A 22,363-nucleotide genomic window follows, 5' to 3' on the forward strand; every position below is an offset into this window, starting at 1 on the left:
TAACAATTAGAATATGATAGTTATGCAAGAAACATAGCAGGGAATTAAAATTATAATGCATTGAATTGTTATTCGCTTTTTGTATTTTTTGTTTTATTTCAATAATTTAAGTCAATTAAAAATGTACATATACAATAATATACGTATACTTTTTATAACACAAGTATACACAAAACTTCATAAATAATAAAAATATGTTCATGAAACGCATTACAAATACCACGCACATATTTAAATATGCTTTTTAAATTGTACGCAGATTACAACTGGCCACAAAATGTGAACGGCCAGCTGAATCTAGTAAAAATGCGCGCACATTCTAAAAAACTCATGTTCATTTCAGTTTTAGCTAGAGCATAATACATATGTAATAGTATTGTAATATTATTTCATACATTGACGTTTACACTTATTGTTCTGTCGACGTTTTATCTAGGTTAATCTGTATCCATATTTTTCCTGTTTTAACTACATTCATTTGCATTCTACTGTGGGTGAGTTCTTTCATCTTATTTATGTTTTTATTTTTTACTGTTATTTTCTTTTATTTGTTGGTAGGTTGGATTTCCTTTGCTCAATACAAATTTTATGCCTAATACATAAGATGTCACACCTTGGTGTGAGCAATTGCTCATAACAAATTCTAATACATATTATAATTTCTTCAACGACTGTATTTTTTTTACTTTAAACGCAATCTGCATTATATACTTTAAATGTTTTATCTTGGTATCTAAATATTCTCAATGTCTGTAAATGACATTAATTTAACCACTGCCCGCCCTGCTCGTCATCAGATAATTCGACCATTTATGAGTTAGTTACTTCCACATAGTTCGCCGGATACAAGCCTACTCGGCCATTCATGCGACCTTTGCACCAGCCTTGTTCATCCTCATCCTCTAGTTTCTCAAAGACATCACCTGACGAAATAGACATTAATGATTAGAAGGGAAAAACGAGATATATGCTATATGTGTGTGATCAATGCTTACCTTGCTTGAAAGTAAGCTCGTCGCTTTCAGCGCCGTCATAGTCATATAAGGCCTTCACTGGCACACCCGGCTCCCCGTTGTCGACCAGCACATTGTCAGCCTCATCCCACTCCTCCTCCTCGTCGAATGGGTTTGCGTCGACTTTGCCGTTGCCATTACTGTGTGTGCATGCAAATTGAAATCAATTAGTTCAATGAAAATGAGCCACAAATCCAAATAGCAGCAAGCAGCTACAGCTGTGACCACTGAAGTGTACTATCCCAAACAATTCAAATTCAGAAACAGTGTCCAACTTACGTTACGCTCGAGTTGCGATTTGAAGCCGCCGCCGCTGACGCTGCCGTGGCTGCTGCCGTCGCAGCGCCAGCCGCCGATGTTGTCGACACCGTTGATTTAGATTCGACTGTTGTGGCAGAGGTTTGATTTAATGCTTGTTCCTGCTGGCTGCTCTTGCCGCTCGCTTTGCTGCTAACGCTCGCGTTCTTCTTTAGACTATTTGTAGAAGGGTACTCCTGTGCGGTAAATAAATTAATACATTAATAAGACAATTATGCATTTAATTAGAGATGCAGCAAACATACATGCACATCCTCGGCGACGGGTCGTTGATTGATGAGCGTTATGGCCGCTGCAGGCAGAGCCTCTTTCGATTTGTTGCCCTTGGCTATATCACGGAACTCCTCCGTGTATTCCTGCAAACACAACGTGATTTACAATGAATTCATTAGAATGCCATCTAAACACTTACCACAAATGCAGGCCAGTTCATGGCCATATTGATACCATGGTTATTTGACCACCATTTCAAGTCCTTTTGTTGGTCCGCATTGTTGATTGTATGATAGAACTCCTCATAGATTTGGGACAGGCTGCAATGCAAGAGATGGTAGATAGTAAAGATTTCAAAATTAATTTCAGAAAGCCAAATCGACCGTTGATACTTACTTTTGCACTTTGGTTGGATCGAGACACTCATGCACATTGAATAGCACTTCTTTGAAGAACTGAAGACGTGTCTTCTCCATGTTTTGGCACTTCTCAAATACGGATGTCATATCCTCAATGTAAACGGAATTATATTTGGTTATTTCGCCAATGGCCTGCTCATATTTCTCGCGGCACTTTTGAACTTGATCTTTGGTCTTTTGCACGCGATCGTGCATCTTTTTCACCTGCAAAATAATACGCAATAAAGCAAAGCCATACAACTGCCGATACTGTCTATCGGTTATAGTATAGAACTAACCTGATCTGGCGACAGCGAGCTGTCCGCATTGGCGTTGCGCTCTTGATTGGTGGCGCTACGTTCCGTTTTGCATGCTGCATGATAATCTGCTTTGGCCTTCTCCACTTTCGCCAGCAATTTGGCCCAGGGCTTCTGTGCCTTTTTGAACAGATCATCCATGTCCTTGCGTTCCTTGATCTGCATGAGTGTGTGATGGTAGTTATCCTTTTGCCAAGTCTTAATCTGACTATTGACATCATTGCAGAGATTATCCTTGATCTTCATGTGTACATCTGACAATCGCTCCGCTTCGGTTAGTACACCCTTCCAAGCTGCTTCCGTTGTGCCATATTCTGGTCCTAAAATCGAATCGAAACCAAAATCCAATTAAATTGATTATCAGAACTCGTCACATATTCTTCAGTGGTAATGATGTGTAATTTTTAAACGATTTTCGAGAGTTTCTGTCATGTTGCTGATGTCATCAACAACTGGCATTTTTTATCTAATCACCTGGAAGTCGGTTGCCAATGTGTGCATGTGTGTGGGGCGTGTATGGGGAGTGAGTGGGTACGGCAGAGCTTTGGCATGTTTACGGTATGCTAACAACAACTGAGAAACCGTAATAGAGTTTATACGATGCCCACTTAATAATTGCAAATTGGGAATGCACGAAACTCGTTTGACCATTTTGACTAACGGCCACTCAACTATTCTCAATTGGCACCCCACACACACACACACACACACACATAAAGGCGCGCATCATACAAATTGAGGCGCTTAGCACAAAAATAAACACGTTCTATTTTCTCATCGCATTGATTTTTGAAACCATTTCGAGTGACGCTTTGGTGCCGGTTTGCTATGCTACTCTTTCAATTGGCTGAGTGGGTGTGCCGGTCGAGGGGAAGGGACCTGAGCGGTGGCCCGTTGATAACTCTGGCTAGACGCAACTAGGCAAATTCCGTACAATATTGTCGTGCGCTCGATGAAGCCGCTGCTTTTATTTTTTTCTTTTTTGCTATTGCTCTTTGTCGTCGTGCTCACCGTGAAAGTGGGCTGAGAGCAAAGGCGGGCATAACAAAAAACAAAAACAAAAACATTAGCAATAGCAAAAGCTGGTAACCAACATTGCTCACAGTGTACTCGATTTCATTTCACGCACACTGGAACAGAAATGGCAACGAAAACGACTGAAATCGGTGTAGTGACATTTGCCTGTTAGGGAAATTCGGCATTCCACACACTAAAGGAAGAGCTCTATCAACTGGTTATCAAATTGATTGGCATAACAATAAGACCTTTGTTGAGTTTAATATCTGTCTTCTAGATAAACTACAGTTTAACATAAATGGAACATAAGCCATAAAAGAAGCATAGCTGAAATGATATTTCAATATTTTTTAACGACTTTATCAGTTGCCTAACAGCCTTAACCTGTCTAACAGTTTGTTTTGAACGCTTGATGGAACAGTTCTCCAGTTCTAAAACAATTTCGTGTGATTTGGCACCAGAGTGCGAAGCTGCCGATGACAACAGGTATGAGACAGTGCAAAACAAAAACAAAAACAAAAAAAGGGGCCAACAAAAAGCCCATTAATAGCTTAAGCCACTTATCGCACAGCAACAATGCGCAGTGTACACAAAATGTGGCAAAATAAGAACTGAGTTCTGTCAGCCCACTGAGCAGTGACGCTGGCAACGGGTCATCACCGTAGTTGTTGTTGTTGCTCCATTGGTCCGCTGAGCAGGCGTGAATGAATGTGTGTAAACAAATAACACGGTTATATGCATACAGTTACATATTCAAGTAGAGTACGTAGTATTTAATGTTTCTTTATAACTCTTTTCCTCCTACTTTACATACATACATTATTCAGTAAATGTCGCCGTCATTGTTATGTGACACAATAATAATTTCCTTTGCAAATCGAGTCAAACGAAAGCAAGACTTGAGCTTTGAACACACATGTATGTAGAAATGCTTAGAAAACGAATCACTACGACTTGTATTTGTTTCTAATTTCTAATCTGTTATTAATGTGCAGAGTATTGGGCAGTCACCCACAAATTATTAACTCGTTTCACTTACCTTTCTCAATGAGTTCACCCCATTTCTTTGACCAGGCGCGCAAGCTTTTGGCATATCCCTTCTCAATATCGGCACGCTCCTGTATCAGTTGCTGTAGGTCATTGCAGAGTCTGTGCGGGCAGATGAGAAAGCGAGAAGGAAAGACACACAGAGAGAGTGAGCGAGAGCGACAATACAAATAACTGGTTTTCCAGTTTGTTATTGCTGGCAATGACCCTAACAGTGTTTACGATTTGTATTTTCATACTCACTTGTAGCTGTCTTCGATGCGTTTGGTGGTTCGTTTGTAATTGCCGGGCTCCCAGAAGGAATCACTTCCAGCCTGCAGAAGCTGTTCATCGCTGTGGTGGGACATTTCCTAAAATAAAACAACTCAATAATTAACAATTTCGAGCCTAACAGACGACCAACTGACTCAACCGATAAATCCAATCGGACTACATTTAACGGCAAGGCAACACACATCGGCTCTTCAAGCAGCAATAAATCGACTATTCGTACAACAATAAACGATCACTGTACTTGCCCCTCGGGCAAGTAGAGATATATGTATTCCGCATGATGACATACAGCTACTCGAAAGCAATATATACTCAATTATATGAATTTCATTTAACTTACGTATTTCAAATCTTTCAAAATTACACAATTTAAAAAAAAATACAAATTGCGCATCACCATTTAGCAATTAATAAGGAATCCTCATACTAGTTTTATCACAACATGTATAAATCAATAAAACGTGAGCGTAAAAGCCTAAAAATATGTGTATTTTCTATTGTTAATGGAACCTACGAATAACATCATCAACAGGTTACTATTAAGCATGGTATTTGGACATGTAAACAGGTAAGACATCATTCTATTTTTATATTTATTAAAATAAACAAACCATTTTACTGCTAGACAGAAACTCAATTGAGTTTTGATTTAAAAGGCCAACCAATTGTGAAACTAATTGGCGCCGTTTACGGTTTCGATCCTCTTATGTACGCGCCCAATGCGATTACACACATACATAGGTATGTATATATACACACACATTAATATATACAACATATATTGATATACTATATTGATAACAGTGCTTCAGTAACGTTTGTGAGGTGGAAATTGGGAACACTTTTATAGCTATCTCAAGGCGCTTAAATCAATACGTTGTACGATTGATTTGGTAAACGCACAATGAGTTGCAGACAATCGGTGAACAAAACGAATACTATCGAATAAGAGACACCCTATATACAATTCCACATCAAATTCCCATAAAGAAGAAATCAAATGTGTAAACAATCTTAGTCAAGCCTTTTAATTTAAATATAAACTGCATGGGGCTCTTCTAGGAAACACCAAGATTAGTTCGACTGCTGATATTGCGCAAGTATGTATTTAAATATATTATTGATTACATCAGCATGTAAGTATGTCTTTAGGTACTCTGCTTATGACATGTTTCCGCAAAAACATCAAACTCTTATATGCTTCTCCTCACAGGGTGTAGCAAACTCGTCAGCTGTTTGTAAACAATGCAAAGGTTGCCTGTCAAACACTCACGCACACACACATAGGCAGGTATACACACACACACACACACACACACACACACACATGCAGATAGAGACACACGTTATCAATGGAGCCGCATGCAGACATTCGGTCACTGACTGCCGGCGTTTGGCCGGGCTCCAAGCAAAAGAGTGAGAGAGAGCCTTCCGTTTGGGAATAGGCTGCGCCCCATCCACTTTCCGAGACGAGTGACAAGCGATTGTGGAGCGGACGAACTGGCAGCTGAGCTGAGCGGAGCTTCGCTTTTGACATCGTCATCAGCCAGCGTCAACGCTCTGCGCCGTATTGCTTGCGGTGTTTTATTTCCATTGGGTGTTGTGTTCGCTGTGTGCTGTTATAAATTTAGCTGCATGCAGTCATAACTACTTATTTAGCATTGTACACGTTATGCGACTTTGATTTCTCGTAGTCAAGTTGTTTATTAATTTGATTATTGTTGTTGCAGCAGATGTCGTCGGTGCTGCGGCTGCTGCTGCTGCTGCTGCTATTGCTATTTTTCTTGTTGTCATCGTGGCGGTCACCGACGCCGTAGCATTGAAGTAGAAATTTTTAACAGAAAGTTAACAAACAGGTTGACGCATACTTCGCATATTTGTCGAGATAGATAAGCAGTCGCACACAGAGAGATACACACAGCCAAATACATACACGCACGCACACACACTTAAGGAGCTGTAGTCTAAAAAAGATAAGCAGCGCGCACAAGGCCCAAACTCGTTTATCTTTGGCCAAGATTGAACAATTTTCCGAATTAATAACAAATATTTGCACCTGTATCCAGCTGCTTAGCTTATATAAGTTCTAATTCTAAAGAACTTAATGTTTTGTTTAATACTTAATGGGCGCCATTCACACACACGCACGCACACTTGCTCACTCAAATTGTTTCCTTTTTTTTGCACTAATTTAGCGACTGAAGCGCAGCGAAGAAGAACACTTCATACACACCAGTAGGCACCCATACATATACACATACACACGTATACAACATTCCGCTACACAATCCCGCACTGTTGTCCGCACCCAAAACGTAAACGCGTTCACACGAAATGTTCTATCCAATGTTCTTATTGCTGTTGTTGTTGCATTTGCCTTGCCACATGAATTAATTGAAATCTTTAGATATTTGGCATATTGTGGCACACGACTAATATTTGCATTTAATGCCGTGTCGATTCAATTGAACATACCAAAAAACAAAATAGCCGTAAAAAGCACTACAACTTGCGTGTGTGTCTGAAATCGCCAACTAAAAAAAACTAACAGGGCTGGCAAGTAACAACTAGACTTTGTGCCAACGAGGGCTACCAAACGCTACTGGTTCGTTGTGACAGTTTTGCAGTTCCAATACAGTAATGACACATACTTAATTGCAAATGTGTAAATGTCAAGTGAGTTTGTCTTACAATTAACATATATTAAAACGAAATTAAAATGTGGAAATCATTTGATAAATCATTGGAATGATATTTTGTATTTTTTAAGACACGGTACAAGCAATTTTACGACCATATTTGTGTTTTATACTCTGTTCTGTTAGTTAACAGTTGAATGTTAGGCTAAGATAACAGAATACGATATGTTATTTTGTTGTTTTGTCAAAACGCTCTCAATTCAAAGAAAATTATAATTAATTCATAAGCTCAAACATGCTAAGTTACTTACTTTGGGCTCAATAAACGACAGAGCTGAGTGTAACCAATTGGCCAATATGACGCGCACATGGGTGTTGATTCTGTTGTCCATTATTAATAACCAATTTAAGAAGTGTGCTAAAACTAAATTTTTTATTTGACAGATTTCTCATAGTAACTCCTCTCGTGCTACATATGAAAGCATAAATTCAATTTTCTTAATCAGCTGCGAGAGTTTGGTTCGATTCAGTTCGACACTTCCACTGGCTAGAGCAAACAGCTTTTGGAATTCGGCCTCCTCTGAATGTTTTCGTTTGCTTAGCGCTTTGCTCTGCTGTAGCAGCTGGAGGATATCGCTCAATGCTGCCAGTTTATGTTGAGTTGTGGACATAAGTTGACGTGCATCCTCTTGCAATTGTTCGCGACTCTCCACGAGAAAATTTGTGCCTGCGCCTGCGCTGCCAACTGCTGCGGCACCGGCGGGTCCATTGCCTGTAGTACAGGCTTCCATTTGCACGGATACAATGGCGTCCTCAGCATCCTCAAAGTTGGTGCCATACTTCAACGTTGCACTAAGATTCACCAAGTGCGCAACAGCTTCACTGGCATTGGTACGTTGCTCGCCGCCAAAAAATCGGGCCACGCAAGCATAGGCGCTCAAGATGTTCCAAAGATTGTAGTGCAGGCAGGGCGAGGGCGTCTTTTTGCATAAGCTTGTGAATGTGGGAATGTTCTTATGTATTTCAGGCATGTCAATTTTATCATCTGTTGCTGCAGGAAGGACAACAATCTTGGAGTTCTTAGGCTTGCACCACCATGGCTTATAATCGGGCATTAGTTTCATTATTTCACCACTTGCAATTAGTTTCTGGAATTCCTGTTGCTCTTCAGCTGTGAGTCGACTCCAAACCTCATCCGCATCATTTATGTCGATTCCCTTCAGACGCGTAGCCATATCTACAATCTCATCCACTTCCTCAGCATAAGGATCCTCTATGCCATCCGCATCTCCCTCAATCTCATCGCCACTTTGTTGTGGGTCCGCGTCGTCATCATCTGAGTCCAAGGGATTGTCTAAGCCATCTGCATCAAAATCCTCTGGTTTGAAGCCGGCATCTGATTCGCGCATTCGTTTCAGAATATCAAATATTTTACGCATATCTTTTTGACTTTCGGGTGTTGTGGTTGCACTCGCCAATTCGTCCTGTATGCACGCTTTATAAAATTCTTCGGAACATTTGAGATGCGCCTTTGATTTGTAGCAAGCCACGCTGCAATAAATCACATTGCACTTGGGGCAAGTGTATTTGAAGGGTGCCTCATGACAACTGAAGGAAGGAAGATATATTATTAATATAATTTAATAATTTTATTCTCAGATACATACAAGTGGCATTTCTCCGCACCTTCAGACATCGTGTCTAAGAAACTATATGCCTTGCTACCAAAACAATGTAGCCGTTAACCATATGTTGTTTCGTGCTGCCAGACTATGGCTAATGTTGCCGCCTTACTTTGAATGGCAAATATGAGCTACTCGAAATTTTAACATTCAAGAAAACCTTAAAATTGGCGCCTATCACCTTTAAAAATCCATAATTAATAATTAAAAATTATTCAATATTATTTTATTCAAACTATATTAGTTAGCAAAATTTTTTACGTATCATTTGATAAGGTATTGCAACTAAAACTTTCTAGCAGCTCTATAGAATAAACTAAAAGAGTGAATCGTGCATATTCTATGGCAACGCCATGCACTGACAGCTGCAAATCAAACTATGTTATAAAAACAGAACGTGTTCCGTTTTCAAGCGAGATCAACGTCGTGCTCGTTTTCGTGGTCGTGCCGAGAGTTCCAGTTAGTGGTACGAAATGTCAACAACAAGCGCAATTAACGGTAATCATTACGAGCAATTGCATCAAGGACGCACCAACATGTACAAGTCCAAGGTGAATGTTGTCCTAGGCGCCCAATGGGGCGATGAAGGCAAAGGCAAGGTGGTAGACATGCTAGCCTCGGAGGTGGACATTGTTTGCAGGTGTCAGGTAAGCATTTGCGGAAAATAATTAGACCCATTAATTGTAAAAAATCACAAGTGGAGAAAAAATTTAATCAACTGATATCTGCAAATCACACAGATATCCTTGTGTCAAGGACATGCGCCAGGTTCGTTGACGCCGACGCCAACGCCAATGTGTGCGCCGAAACAGTCATATAATAATATAAATCGCTGCCTCTTTTGCAGTCAACAATTGTAACAGCATCTGAACGTTTCACAAGTATATACCTATTTTCTGCGGAATTAGCTATTATAAAAACTCTGGCGGGCGACCGCATGTTTCGCTTTTTCATTTGTATACATACATATGCACAGATGTATGTATATATGTATCAATCGTGACAGCGGCGGGTGTGTGTGTATCTGTATGCTTGTATTTCGTATGAGTGTATGTGAATGTATAGTCAGTCAGTCTGCGCTCAGCAAAATTCGTCACTCGTTTTCTCTCCTGACGCTAGTTGTTTCCGCTGTTCTATAGTGTTCAATGTTATGTACAGATATACACAAACACGTATATATAGCTATATATACAATTCTTTATGTATATATACATCTGTACACACATTCATATAATACGTACACACTGCTAAACCCATCTACATACACACTCACTTATGTACATATTGCCTACTCAGCAAAATGCTAGGTTTTATATAATCACCATTGTGAATATCCCGCGTGCAATATTCAAAAATTGCAGGAAAAATCATGTATCTGCATTGCCACCATATATGGCAACTTTAGCCAGGTATTGCATTTGAATCATCAATTTATGTAATGTATTACACTCGTATCATATAAAGCCTATTTCAAAAGTTTAATTGATATTGCGTGTCGCTGTTCCGCTGACCCGGTGCTACCAACTTGTTGAATTCTGTTCTAGATCGACAGTTCAATGAACAGAACCGCTGTAGTTCCCTTTAGCCACATACAACTTTATTTCCATTTTGCTTTATATATACGCTTTGTGTTATCAATATTGTTATGTAATGCATTTGTTCTCATGTAAACTGATTTTTTCCTATTATCTGAGTCACACAGCACACGCCTCCATTTTCCATATATTGCGCAGCGAGAGTATCTTGAATACGCGTTCATCCGTTTTGCACTATGTATTCGTTAGAATCTTATCAATAGCTGCGTGCTTAAGTGATCTACACTACATACATACATACATACGTATGGAGATACATGCACACATATACATATACTTATACTTATGCATCTATATTTAATGTGATTATTTTGTTGTGATTCAATTTTAAATTTTATGACGAAATTATAATTCCAGAATATCTTGGGTACTTTTTAAATACATAGTTGCAAAACACAAAGATTCATAAATACATTCACACACACACACACACACACACACACACACTTGTTTAGAATGTATAAGATTAGCACATGACTGAAAATTGTACAGTTGCCAAGAAAACAAATAACAATTTTGCTTTTCTTTATCACATTTTTGATACACATTTCGTTGTCATGCATATCATGTATACAGTGAAAGTAGTTTAAAGGCATATCTATATATCTATCTGTCCTCAAAGGTCCTCAGCAGCGCATCTTTAACTATTTCAATGTAACTTAAAGATATTCTTCACTTGATATGTATCTAACTCCAGTTTGCGCAACATCTACAAAAACATCCGAATAGTATAATGTAGAGTGAACATTGTAGATATTTTGTCACAAACTACTCGACGTGTGACTATTTATTTGTCATTTAATACCTGCTGTTCGGCAATATTTATTTATTTATCACACAAGTTTTAATCAACAAAAACAAACATGCTAATTTTTTGTATATAAACAGACAGCTACGATGTATGCCATAGCGTACGTACAAATATCTGTACTTACCTATGTATATATGAATGTGTGCGTGTCTGTTTATAGTACACGCTTACGTATGTTATCTGTTTTCTCATTCTCTAATTTACTCATTTTGCCTTTCTTCCCACTCTCTTTTCTCTATCTCTCTGTCTCTCTCTAGGGCGGCAATAATGCTGGACACACTGTGGTTGCAAATGGCACCGAATTCGATTTTCATCTGCTGCCCAGCGGCGTCGTCAACGAGAAATGCATTTCGGTCATCGGTAAGTGGTAGAAGGGTAGCCTGGGAGCCTGATATGGCCTGGATGGAAATCAAGATTTCAAGATTGACACTCTATGGGTATAAGCAAGATCCTAACTATCTGCTGTTGACACTCTCAAGTAAAAGAAAGCAAGAAATATTTTTCAAAATGAATATATTTAAATGAAAGTAAGCACCTTTTTCCTTTGTTTTCATTTGTAACGCTTACAGATTATTTTTCTTATATTGAATTTAAGCGAAACACACACACACACACATAGACACACAAACACACATCACACACACAAACACCTTTAGAAAACTTATACCTATATCTTATATCTATATACTTTATACCAATACTATACGTTATATAGTGAATTGTTTTTATTGTTTTGTTTTTAGCTAGCTTGCCGTCGTTCGTTCTATAGTGAATTTGAGCGTTTATAAACGTACATGTACATATGTATATATGTATATTTTATATACATGTACAACTAGTATGTATTGTATAGATGTTTATATATGTATGTATGTTTATGTATATATAAGAATTTTTCTTGGCAAAACCAAATGAAACATTGACATTGGCTTTTGCGGTCAATTGGTCTTGCGTTTGGCTTTGACAACTGGCCTGCATTAAAGGCTATTTTATCTATTTTAGTTTTCACTATCTAGGCCTTTGCAGTGCTCTTCAATTAACTGCCTCGAATCCCGCCGTCTAGCAAGTTGACGTCAATCGTCGTTGACGCAGTCCATTGCTGCTTGCTGCAACAGCAAAGGTGGTGCCGTAAGGGCCACGATTCCTTCAACTTGTTTACTTGTTTCTACAGTTAGTTTGCTTCTGTGTTTAACTTGTCTCTTCCTTAAAGTTTAATCGATATGTGAGCCTTTCGCTGCTTGTCACAGCCCAGGAACAACAAATGTAGCCTGTCGTCGTCTGTCACAAGACTTATTTATGAGATAATCACACCACTACACTTGAATGCAAGCCCCCCTGCGTGCATGAATTGGTGAGCTGTGGCAACACATATATGTATCTAACTCAGGGCTGTATACTATACACGCCTAATTATTCGAGACGAGCAATTAACTTATTATTCGCTACTCGATCATACAATAAAAACAAATTAATGTGCGAAAACATTTCACAGTTCAAGTCACATGGCGTTCATCGCGTGTCTCAGCTTTACGAGCTTGGATTCGTTTAGCAACAGGCAGCGCATTTTATTAAAGCTATACGCAATTTGAATTTGTGTAAGCTGCCCACTCGCAGCAGATACCGGCAAAGTACCTCCATTTCATAAAAAGCCGAGTCAGCTATCAGAAAACTTGCGAATCCATGCACGTGTTTTTATTGCCAGTTATAACATTTTGTTTTTGGCCTGGCTTACTAGATTGCCTCGTTTGGAATGTGATAAGATAGCGCTGGGTGATTAAAAAATAATTTCATATGCACTGAATATTGTTGCGTATTTTCAGCATTTTCTTCTTTGTTTTTTCAAATATATTACTTAGACTAGTATTTTTGTGTTGTAAAATTTTCATATTTTGTTTTTAATTTCCTAGAATCGTTTGTGCTTGTCAAAAATTTGAAATAGCTAAGACCGTCTCATAAATAATTAAAGTATAATATTAATAAATATTGTAGTTCGAAAAGGGTTACCCGAGAGATATTAAAAAAAAAAAAACCCTTAATAGTTCTTTGAATAATATTCTTAAATTTAATCGGTTACTTTTAGGCAACGGCGTCGTTATTCATTTGCCTTCGCTGTTCGATGAAGTGCTGAAGAATGAAGCCAAGGGATTGCAGCAATTGGAGAACCGTTTGATCATCTCGGATCGGGCACATCTGGTGTTTGACTTTCATCAGCAAGTCGATGGTATGCAAGAAGCTGAAAAGGGTGGCAAATCCTTGGGTACCACCAAAAAGGGAATTGGCCCGGCATACTCAAGCAAGGCCACCCGCAATGGCATTCGCGTGGGCGAGCTGCTGGGTGACTTTAACTTGTTCAGCGAGAAGTGAGTGGCTGAATTTATATTGCTCATAGCTTAATTCATGACTAACATAAATGATTAATACAGATTCAAATCAATTGTGAACACACATTTGCGATTGTTCCCATCGATTAAGGTTGATGTGGACGCCGAGCTGGCGAGGTACAAGGACTACGTGGATAAGGTGAGGCCTTATGTCAAGGACACAATTTGTTTCTTGCACACGGCACTGCGCAACGGCAAGACGATTCTGGTGGAGGGCGCTAATGCAGCCATGCTGGACATTGATTTTGGCACTTATCCCTATGTGACCAGCAGCAATTGCAGCATTGGCGGTGTGCTGACCGGTCTGGGTTTGCCACCACAAACAATTGGTGAGGTCATTGGCGTTGTCAAGGCATACACGACGCGTGTGGGCGATGGTCCGTTCCCAACGGAACAATTGGATGTAAGCAAATGCCTGGTCAACGTGTAAAGGTGCAACTCATAAATATTATTTACTATGCAGGAAATTGGAGATCTACTCCAGACCCGAGGCTTTGAAATTGGTGTGACAACGAAGCGAAAGCGTCGTTGCGGCTGGCTGGATATTCCACTGCTCAAATACACGTCACTGGTTAACGGATACACTTGCATTTGCCTAACGAAGCTGGATATCCTAGACACGTTGCCTGAAATCAAGGTGGGTGTGAGCTATAAGCGCAGCAATGGCGAGAAACTGGATCATTTCCCCGGCACCATCAGCGAGCTGAGCGATATTGAGGTGGAATACGCAGTGTTGCCGGGCTGGCAAACGTCCACTGAGCACATACGCAACTTCAAGGAGTTGCCCGAGAATGCACAAAACTACGTACGCTTCTTGGAGAGCCAATTGAGTGTGCCAGTTCGCTGGGTGGGAGTTGGCAAAGGCCGTGAATCTATAATTAATGTACACTAGTTAGCCATACATACTATGAATATGCGTATATGAGAGGGAAACGCTTTAAAATCCACTTAACCCCCTAACCAGAGATGCACCTAATTGTGAGTACACTCTGGGCGTTTATCTACAAACTTATCCGTAAAGTAATATCGATATCGACACTAATTTGGACACAAACTTTTAGCGTTCTTAAGTTTTAATTTTTAACTTAATGGACAACATACACTTTTTATTTAACGATTTACCAAACAAAAATCGCACAGGATTACATTTTCGTTTTGTTGAGACGTACTTAGCTTTTAAGATCGTCAGGTAAAGTTTTAATTTTGATATGCATAAAGATAAACAGATATTTTTATTGTACACAAACTAATTAACGTTGATTTAATATTTAAATACAACATTGTGCTTTGACTTATATAATTTTTACTGTAATTTATATGAAGATCTTTGGTTATTGGTCCCGCTTCAGTCGCAAATTAGTTGAGAATGCGCAATAAAAATAAAATAAAATAGTCGAAAAATTGGAGTTTGATTTGATTTGAACACTAACCACTGTGGTTAGTGATTTGAATACACGTTTTCGCTGTGAATGGGTAAGGCGCGTATTTTACTTGTGCTGCCACATATGCATTTGACTGAGTGGCAACGCTGAACAAAGCTGATGCGCGTTCCGCCGTGAGTGGCACTCTTCCCATTTCGTTTTCAACCAGCAAGTTAACTGGTTCAGCGCTGCTCAAAATACAAAGATTTGACTATCTCGACCAGATAAATTGCTAATATAATGGTAAGTATTAAATAAATAATATTTATGTAGTATGGAATTGTGTATCATTGCGTTTTTAGCAACGCTTTTGTAAATAAAATCCATACACGTGCTATGATTCCGTATGTAACATAACCTCAAAGTAATACATGCTTCCCCACATTTGTAGGCTGCTGCTCCTAAGGATATTGAGAAGCCCCATGGCGGCGATTCTACATCCGTGCACCGCATTCGTATCACTCTGACCTCAAGGAACGTTCGCTCCTTGGAGAACGTGTGCCGCGACTTGATCAACGGTGCTAAGAACCAGAATCTGCGTGTCAAGGTAAGAGGAAGAATGCTTGCCGCGTGCGTTGCTGAAGCATAGCTGCATATGCGTATAAATGTACATGCATACATCTACATATGTATATATGTATGTGCATTTCTGTATCTTCACCGCATTTACCTGGAGGCTTCGTGCGCCTGCTTGCCGCTTAGCCTAGTCATTAATAAATGCCAGATAAAATGCATAAATTGGACATTATTTTCACACTGAAACAATTAGTGTAAAGATTTTATATGATTTATGCAACAAACGCAAATCAATTAAAAATATGATTCGTTAATTAATTATAAATATTTTTGAATTACAGGGCCCAGTGCGCATGCCGACCAAGACCCTACGCATTACCACCCGTAAGACTCCTTGTGGTGAGGGTTCCAAGACCTGGGATCGTTTCCAGGTGAGTTAGCAGTTCATCCTTGGATTCTGCTTTTGTGGGCAGATCAGATATCGTGCTTTGGCACAATCTGCCATTGTACAGTATCACCGATTTGCCCAGAGTAAACGTATTCTCATAGTCCACTTTGCTGGTAACCCACACAATTTGGCTCTCCGAATTCGACAGTACAATTAAATTCATAATTGACACAGGTATAAAAATTCATTAAATAATTAATTTATTTTCTTCTCGTTCGTATTATATTATAGATGAGAATCCACAAGCGTATCATCGATTTGCATTCGCCATCTGAGATCGTGAAGAAGATCACCTCCATCAACATTGAGCCCGGAGTAGAGGTTGAGGTTACCATTGCCAATTAAAATCGGCTAACGAACTTTTCTCTTACCATTACGAAAAGTTTCGTATTTCAATAAAAAACAAAAAGAAAACAAACTTTCCATAAAACTGATTGTGAACTTTATTGCGTTTTTGCATGCATGTTTTAAATAATTACTGGAATGCGAAGTATGGATGTTTCTTGGGCTAATAATAGTCCGGCACTGGTGCACATGCAATTTTAACAAAGTCAGCATAGCGCACGGTGCTGTGATTATTAACATTAGCTTCCCTGAAGATATTATCCACTTCACGCACGGACAGACCTTCTCCCCAGTTTTGTAGCAAATTGCGTAGCTGCCTTGCCGATATGGTGCCCTTATTTTGTGGATCAGCTGCTTTGAATGCGGCAATCACTTCACCTGGAAGATTCTCCACTGAGGAGTGCTGGTGCATGATATCCAGAAAATCTGCGAAGCTCATTTTACCATTCTTTTGCTTGAGATATGATACCAATTCTTGAATTGTCGGCGACAATCCCAAAGAGCGCATAATCACCTGTTGAATAACCGAGTTATATAGTGGTTTCCCTTTGGATTAAAAGTGACTAATATTTACCGTTAACTCGTCTAAGTTGTTAATTTGGCCCGAACGAGCAAATAGATAAAAACACTCACGGAATTCTGAGTGAAAAAAAAAATATAGATAAGAGTATTATAGGTATGAGCTCATGCTTGCTAAATGTTTCACATTTACTAATACTTACCATCGATGTCCTGTTCTTTAAAGTAGCGAGCCTATGTATGAAAGAAAGTAAATTCAAAAAGTAATTAGCATAAATATTAAAATGGGAAATGGGGACAACCAGTCAAGTGGAAAGTAGTTTCATAATTTTCACATTGGGTATATTAGAAACTTTTAATTACAACATTTACAAAAATCACATCCATTGGCAATTTTTTATATACTTTACCATTTATATTATTGTTATTTTTAGCAATTTATGCGAAAAAATAAATAGTAAATAAACTGAAGAAAACTCAAACAGGTTGTGGACAAAGTTTAGAGCGTTGCCACCATGCCAAAAGTTGCCGATAACGAAGTCGATAGCTCTTATACCTGTGCAACAGCTGTCGCGCCGTGCTACTGACAAAAGGTGAAGAAGCAGAATAAATTTGTGTACGTGTGTGTTTTGATAGCTAGCTAGCTACGTGGTGATTGTGCGTGCCACCAAATTCGAAATCCTCGCAAATAACACTAGCGCTTCCACACAAATGCATCTATCGGACTTTGTAATAGCAGCAATGCTGCTTGCCCTCGTTGGGCATAGTAGTGCCCAACGTGTGGCACCCGGCGTAAATCCCCAGCATTATGTGAGTACTTATATATGTTGCATTTTGTTATATTGTGCAACCAGCTGGAAGCTAATGTCTAACTGGCTTACGTCTTTTTGTCATGACCAATAGCAGCAGGTGCCCCACCAAGTGCCGCAACACCACCAACAGCCGCCGCCACAATACCAGCAACATGGAGCGCCCGGTGTGCCGCCGCAGCAATATGTAAGTGATTCACAAGGATGAATCTGTATTTGAAAGCTACTAATAAGTCCACATATTAGCAGGTGCCGGTGCAGCAGCAACCACAACAAGTCCAATATCAGCAGGTGCCAGTGCAGCAGCAGCAGGTTCATCAACAGCAGCAGCATATGCAGCCACCTGTACAACAACATCCACAACAAGTGCAACATCATCAGCAGCAGCAAGCTGGCGGACACCATCATGGACAGCCACAGCAAGTTTTGAACACGGGTAACATTCAGCAAGAGCGTGCGTAAGTGTCTGCTAGGTCTTATCTCTTGATTAACAATCGCAATCAATCAGTTCTACATATGGAAATAATCTTATCATTTGTTGTCTCACTACAGTCATATCCAAGAGCACATGCAGGTGCCTATCGATACGAGCAAAATGTCCGAGGCTGAGCTGCAATTCCATTATTTTAAAATGCACGATTCAGACAACAACAACAAATTGGACGGATGTGAGCTGATCAAATCTTTAATTCACTGGCATGGTAAAAACCAATTGTTAAATCCTTTATGTTTGTAGTTAGTTAGAGCCTGTCTGCCTTAATTTTGCTTATGTTTGACTCATGTCTTTTGTTTTACTTCTTTTGCATATAACAAATTTCACTACATTTCGACTGGTTCCGGTTCTACTGGTTGTGGTTTTGGTTATGCTCGACATCATTTAAAACCATCCCGCATGTGGGTTTAATATTTCATAACGCAAATCAACAACATATGCAGAGCAAGGCAGCAAAGAACAACCTAACGGCGAGAAGCCCCATGTAGAGGAGAAGGTGTTCTCAGACGAAGAACTAGTGGCACTCATTGATCCCATACTCCAAATGGATGACACATCACGTGATGGCTTCATCGATTATCCCGAGTTTATTAAGGCTCAGCAGAAGGCTGCCGAAAAGCATCAACAACAGCAACAACAGCAGCAGGCACAACAGCAACCCACTCATTAGTATATAAAATGATCGATTCCGTTTTCATTATCCAATCCAGCATTGTTATGTCTTGGTCTAAATTCATGGCACACATTGTAATCCTGTTTCGCCACAACACAAAATCACACCCACACACACTACGTATTGAAATGAAATTTAGGCGCAAACAATTCCAGCTCAAATTGTAAAAAAATTCAAAAGTTCAAACAAATGTTTTGAATAGGCTACAAGCATTCCAATCCATCGGGCAACTTCTTTGAACAAATTGTATGATTAATAACAACTTCCCAAAAATTTCGAATAATAGCACACACGAATCTCATTTGTGATCAGTGCGATTGAACTATTTGTTTTTTGTTTAACCTTCCCCTAATATTAGTTATTCGTTCAATCTGAAGTTATTTTTAAGCGTCAACTAGAAACAGCGAAAACAAATCAAGGCTGATTGTGTAAACATTTGTTTTGTACAAAAGAAAAAAGTAATAAAACACAAACGTTCTGAATATATAACTAACATTTGATCTTAGAAATTGAAATATATACATAAATATATATTTTCTTTATAGGGACATAAAAATCATTGTAACTATTGCGTTTTTAGGAAATAAAAATGAAGTGAAAAAAAAATAAAATAATTATACTTAGTCAAACTATCCGTTAAATGACTTGGGGGAAAATTATCAAAATGAAATCACTTTTTACTGTCTTATTTCAGTTGAAGATCCCCACAAGCCAATTACACCGGGAGATGCTGCTGAAAAGCCGGATGAACCAGACCACAAAACAGGCAGCGTATATACCGATAAGGCTTTAGAGGATACCATAGACTACGTACTCAAATCCATGGACTTGAATAACGATGGCTATGTGGACTATGCTGAATATCGAAAAACAGAAGCGAAAATAGGCAAGGATTAGATGTGCAACAATTACCTAGAGAGCCATAGAACTTGACACAGATTTTAGATTTTTATTGCAGTTTGTTAATTATATGTTAATTTTTTTACTTTTTCATAATAAAATTGACTTCTGAATTCGAAACGTGCTCGAAAAAGTTATTCAATAGGCTGATGCAACCTTTTTAAGGAAAATTTGAAACATCACAAGATGTGGTTTACAAGGATTCTTAGTTGTTTGTAATAATTTGCTTTCCTTTTATATATTTGACTAAGAATATTTATTAAGTTGTTCACACAGCAAGCACCTCTTACGGTACAATCACAAACAACCGGCCGGCTAGTGGCATGAAAGCTGTCACCACACATAAAAGCTCCTTGATGGTTTTGAGCTTTCAATCTGCGTCGAAGCGTCGCGGTAAACAGTAGCACAAAATAGCGAGGCGAAAAATGTGTTGATAAAGACGCGAATGCCGAAGGGAATCGTTAAATAATATACCTAATAATAATAATTATAATTTAAAGTGCATATTTATATTTATTTGCCGCGTGTGCCCAAATATTTGAACGACCTAGATAACCATTTGCAATGTAAGCAAATATGGAAAAAGTGCACAAGAAAATAGTACTTTTGGACTAGTTTCAGTTTATGAATTGCATGCCACGAATTCCGTTGCTCGGGGTGACCCTGGCGGTGCAATTGTTGACTGAAAATAAATAGCCTCAAGCATGTCCGGGGCATGGATCCCCTGTGCGCATAGCACGTGCTTGCGTGCGGCTCTGAATTGGCCCATGTGTAAATATTTTCAGTTTCGTAAATAATATATGTGTTAGGAGTGGGTGTGATATCGATTTTGCCAAGAAGCCACCTGAAAACGTTGCGAGCGGGCTGCGTGGGGGTTGTTTGTTAGTGGAGCGATGTTTAGATAAGCCGGCCGGTATTTTCTGTACAAATATAATCATGTTATTATACCCTGAACCCGTCGGAAATGAGGAAACTATTTTAGTATACATTTAAAGGAAGGCGTGTCTGACAATGTTAAGGATTCATGTTCTTAACCAGCATTATATATATAAAGAGGGATAATCTCTCTAAGTCCCTCTAGGTTACTGGATTAATATAATATTGGTGTTTTCCAAGCACAGTCAGCTAATCATAGCTAACTTCTACTTGTCGTTTTTATTTTACAGGGCTGCAATGCAGTCCAGTAGCCGTCCCCGTGAGCGCCTGCTCTACGCCTTTCGTGGATGGATTGCGTTTGTTGCATTTATGGATCTGGGCACAGCGTTCCGAAGCTATATAGAACGCCGCAGTTTCCTAGGTGATCACAGCGATACACAATTCATCGAGGGTAAGAGCAATGTAATGTATGAACATATCCATGACTAAATTATAATCCTTTAGGTGATTATACCATTTCCCGTATAATTGGAATGTACTGTCTTCTAAAGGCAATAGCTTTGGTGCACTGTACGCTGTACATACACTATAGGCCGTAAGTATAAGATTACAATGAAGGGGACTACAGAAACATGGCTAATGACTTCCATTCCCTGTCCCGCTCACTCTTTACAGCGTTGTCAGCATGGGCGGTTGTTCTTTGGCTCTTACCATGGTCTTCTATGCCACCGAAGCACTCTACTTTCGTTCAAGCACTTTGAACTTTTACGTAATCTTCCCTTGCGTCTTGAACAGTAAGTAGATATATAGAAAATAAGCATGTATTAAACATATCTATGTATTATACAGCAATTACTCTACTGGGCCTCATATATATACCCAAAAGACTTCGTCTCTGGGAACCCAATATGGATCTGGATGATGAGAACTCGCAATTATTAAAACAAATGACTGGTTATAAAAGACGTCGTGCGAAAAAGCAATAATTTAATATTAATATTGATTGGAAACATCGAACAACTTCAACAGTTTGAATTGAGAACTTGGAGATTGAGATTGAGTTATAGAGCAATCAGATGTTGAATCCGTTAATGGACTGCAGTGATGTGATCAGATGCATCAAACAATACTTAATTAGCAATACTAACCAAAGCCAAATTAGTGATTTTCTATTAATTAAGAACAAAGGAGTTAACCTCAACATACATACGTCAATTGCTGACATAATCACATAAAAACATTTTGTACTTCCTTTTTAGAATACATATAAAATACATTATTAAACCATTATAGAGTTTATTACACTTTTAAAATATGACAATTAGATAATGCCATTAAATATATAAGTTCAGTTTAAATTTAAGATAAATGGCTTTAAATTTACAATCACGTTTATAATTAAATATTTATAGTATTATGTGGAATTTTTCCATTAAACTCACGAGTAGTTAATTGCAATATTTGCACGTTTGAAAATTTATATTTAGAGTTATATTCAACGATCATATACATACATATTTAGCAAAGATGCTTTGTATCACACGTAACCCAATATTTAATTAAATTATATTATAACAATAATAGTTTTAGCACCAACATGGTTCATGTTGATATATACTCAATAAAAAATGAAGTTATTCATGCCGAAAATTTTATATT

At 38.8% G+C, this 22,363-nt stretch overlaps 7 protein-coding genes across 16 annotated transcripts; 4 read left to right on the forward strand and 3 right to left on the reverse strand.

Moving 5' to 3' along the window:
• Nucleotides 1–65: 65 nt before the first annotated feature.
• Synd (protein kinase C and casein kinase substrate in neurons protein Synd) lies at nt 66–7,684 on the reverse strand. Of its 5 annotated transcripts, none has more exons than XM_018009363.2 (10): nt 7,547–7,684; nt 4,567–4,673; nt 4,316–4,425; nt 2,242–2,579; nt 1,941–2,167; nt 1,744–1,864; nt 1,577–1,687; nt 1,293–1,507; nt 996–1,153; nt 66–923 (listed from the first exon to the last, which is right to left on the reverse strand). In XM_018009363.2, the coding sequence occupies exons 1-10, from the start codon at nt 7,625–7,627 to the stop codon at nt 811–813; spliced, it is 1,581 nt and encodes a 526-aa protein (XP_017864852.1). In that variant the 5' UTR covers nt 7,628–7,684; the 3' UTR covers nt 66–810. The 5 variants fall into 5 exon arrangements, with proteins under 5 accessions (XP_017864852.1, XP_017864867.1, XP_017864845.2 ...); XM_018009378.2 differs by lacking the exon at nt 7,547–7,684 and adding an exon at nt 7,072–7,213; XM_018009356.2 differs by lacking the exon at nt 7,547–7,684 and adding an exon at nt 5,942–7,041.
• LOC108615141 (zinc finger HIT domain-containing protein 2) lies at nt 7,650–10,734 on the reverse strand. The gene is made up of 3 exons (XM_018009406.2): nt 10,240–10,734; nt 8,903–9,098; nt 7,650–8,843 (listed from the first exon to the last, which is right to left on the reverse strand). The coding sequence occupies exons 2-3, from the start codon at nt 8,929–8,931 to the stop codon at nt 7,685–7,687; spliced, it is 1,188 nt and encodes a 395-aa protein (XP_017864895.1). The 5' UTR covers nt 8,932–9,098; nt 10,240–10,734; the 3' UTR covers nt 7,650–7,684.
• Adss (adenylosuccinate synthetase) lies at nt 9,268–15,105 on the forward strand. The gene is made up of 5 exons (XM_018009390.2): nt 9,268–9,564; nt 11,581–11,683; nt 13,404–13,683; nt 13,747–14,107; nt 14,168–15,105. The coding sequence occupies exons 1-5, from the start codon at nt 9,391–9,393 to the stop codon at nt 14,594–14,596; spliced, it is 1,347 nt and encodes a 448-aa protein (XP_017864879.1). The 5' UTR covers nt 9,268–9,390; the 3' UTR covers nt 14,597–15,105.
• A 105-nt stretch (nt 15,106–15,210) lies between these two features.
• Nucleotides 15,211–16,519, forward strand: RpS20 (ribosomal protein S20). The gene is made up of 4 exons (XM_018009561.2): nt 15,211–15,368; nt 15,517–15,672; nt 15,983–16,072; nt 16,321–16,519. The coding sequence occupies exons 1-4, from the start codon at nt 15,366–15,368 to the stop codon at nt 16,432–16,434; spliced, it is 363 nt and encodes a 120-aa protein (XP_017865050.1). The 5' UTR covers nt 15,211–15,365; the 3' UTR covers nt 16,435–16,519.
• On the reverse strand, nt 16,509–17,504 carry LOC108615203 (calmodulin-like protein 4). The gene is made up of 4 exons (XM_018009549.2): nt 17,364–17,504; nt 17,157–17,187; nt 17,009–17,073; nt 16,509–16,948 (listed from the first exon to the last, which is right to left on the reverse strand). Exons 1-4 carry the CDS (start codon nt 17,364–17,366, stop codon nt 16,598–16,600), a joined length of 450 nt encoding a protein of 149 aa, XP_017865038.1. The 5' UTR covers nt 17,367–17,504; the 3' UTR covers nt 16,509–16,597.
• A 21-nt stretch (nt 17,505–17,525) lies between these two features.
• Nucleotides 17,526–19,948, forward strand: LOC108615173 (uncharacterized). Of its 5 annotated transcripts, none has more exons than XM_018009498.2 (5): nt 17,526–17,763; nt 17,857–17,949; nt 18,009–18,220; nt 18,315–18,463; nt 19,623–19,948. In XM_018009498.2, the coding sequence occupies exons 1-5, from the start codon at nt 17,665–17,667 to the stop codon at nt 19,823–19,825; spliced, it is 756 nt and encodes a 251-aa protein (XP_017864987.1). In that variant the 5' UTR covers nt 17,526–17,664; the 3' UTR covers nt 19,826–19,948. The 5 variants fall into 5 exon arrangements, with proteins under 5 accessions (XP_017864987.1, XP_017864977.1, XP_089326503.1 ...); XM_018009488.2 differs by lacking the exon at nt 19,623–19,948 and adding an exon at nt 18,699–19,417; XM_089470377.1 differs by lacking the exon at nt 19,623–19,948 and adding an exon at nt 18,699–19,417 and having other exon boundaries at nt 18,012–18,220.
• Nucleotides 19,949–20,188: 240 nt separating this feature from the next.
• LOC108615192 (uncharacterized) lies at nt 20,189–22,162 on the forward strand. Of its 2 annotated transcripts, none has more exons than XM_018009537.2 (5): nt 20,189–20,394; nt 20,995–21,155; nt 21,209–21,299; nt 21,380–21,498; nt 21,554–22,162. In XM_018009537.2, coding segments are annotated over exons 1-5 (510 nt in total). In that variant the 5' UTR covers nt 20,189–20,392; the 3' UTR covers nt 21,691–22,162. The 2 variants fall into 2 exon arrangements, with proteins under 2 accessions (XP_017865026.1, XP_089326538.1); XM_089470412.1 differs by lacking the exon at nt 20,189–20,394 and adding an exon at nt 20,442–20,599.
• Nucleotides 22,163–22,363: the final 201 nt, after the last annotated feature.

The sequence above is a fragment of the Drosophila arizonae genome, chromosome 2 (genome assembly GCF_054131065.1).
Source record: "Drosophila arizonae isolate 15081-1271.41 chromosome 2, UAZ_ARI_1.0, whole genome shotgun sequence".
Classification (NCBI taxonomy): Eukaryota; Metazoa; Arthropoda; class Insecta; order Diptera; family Drosophilidae; genus Drosophila; species Drosophila arizonae.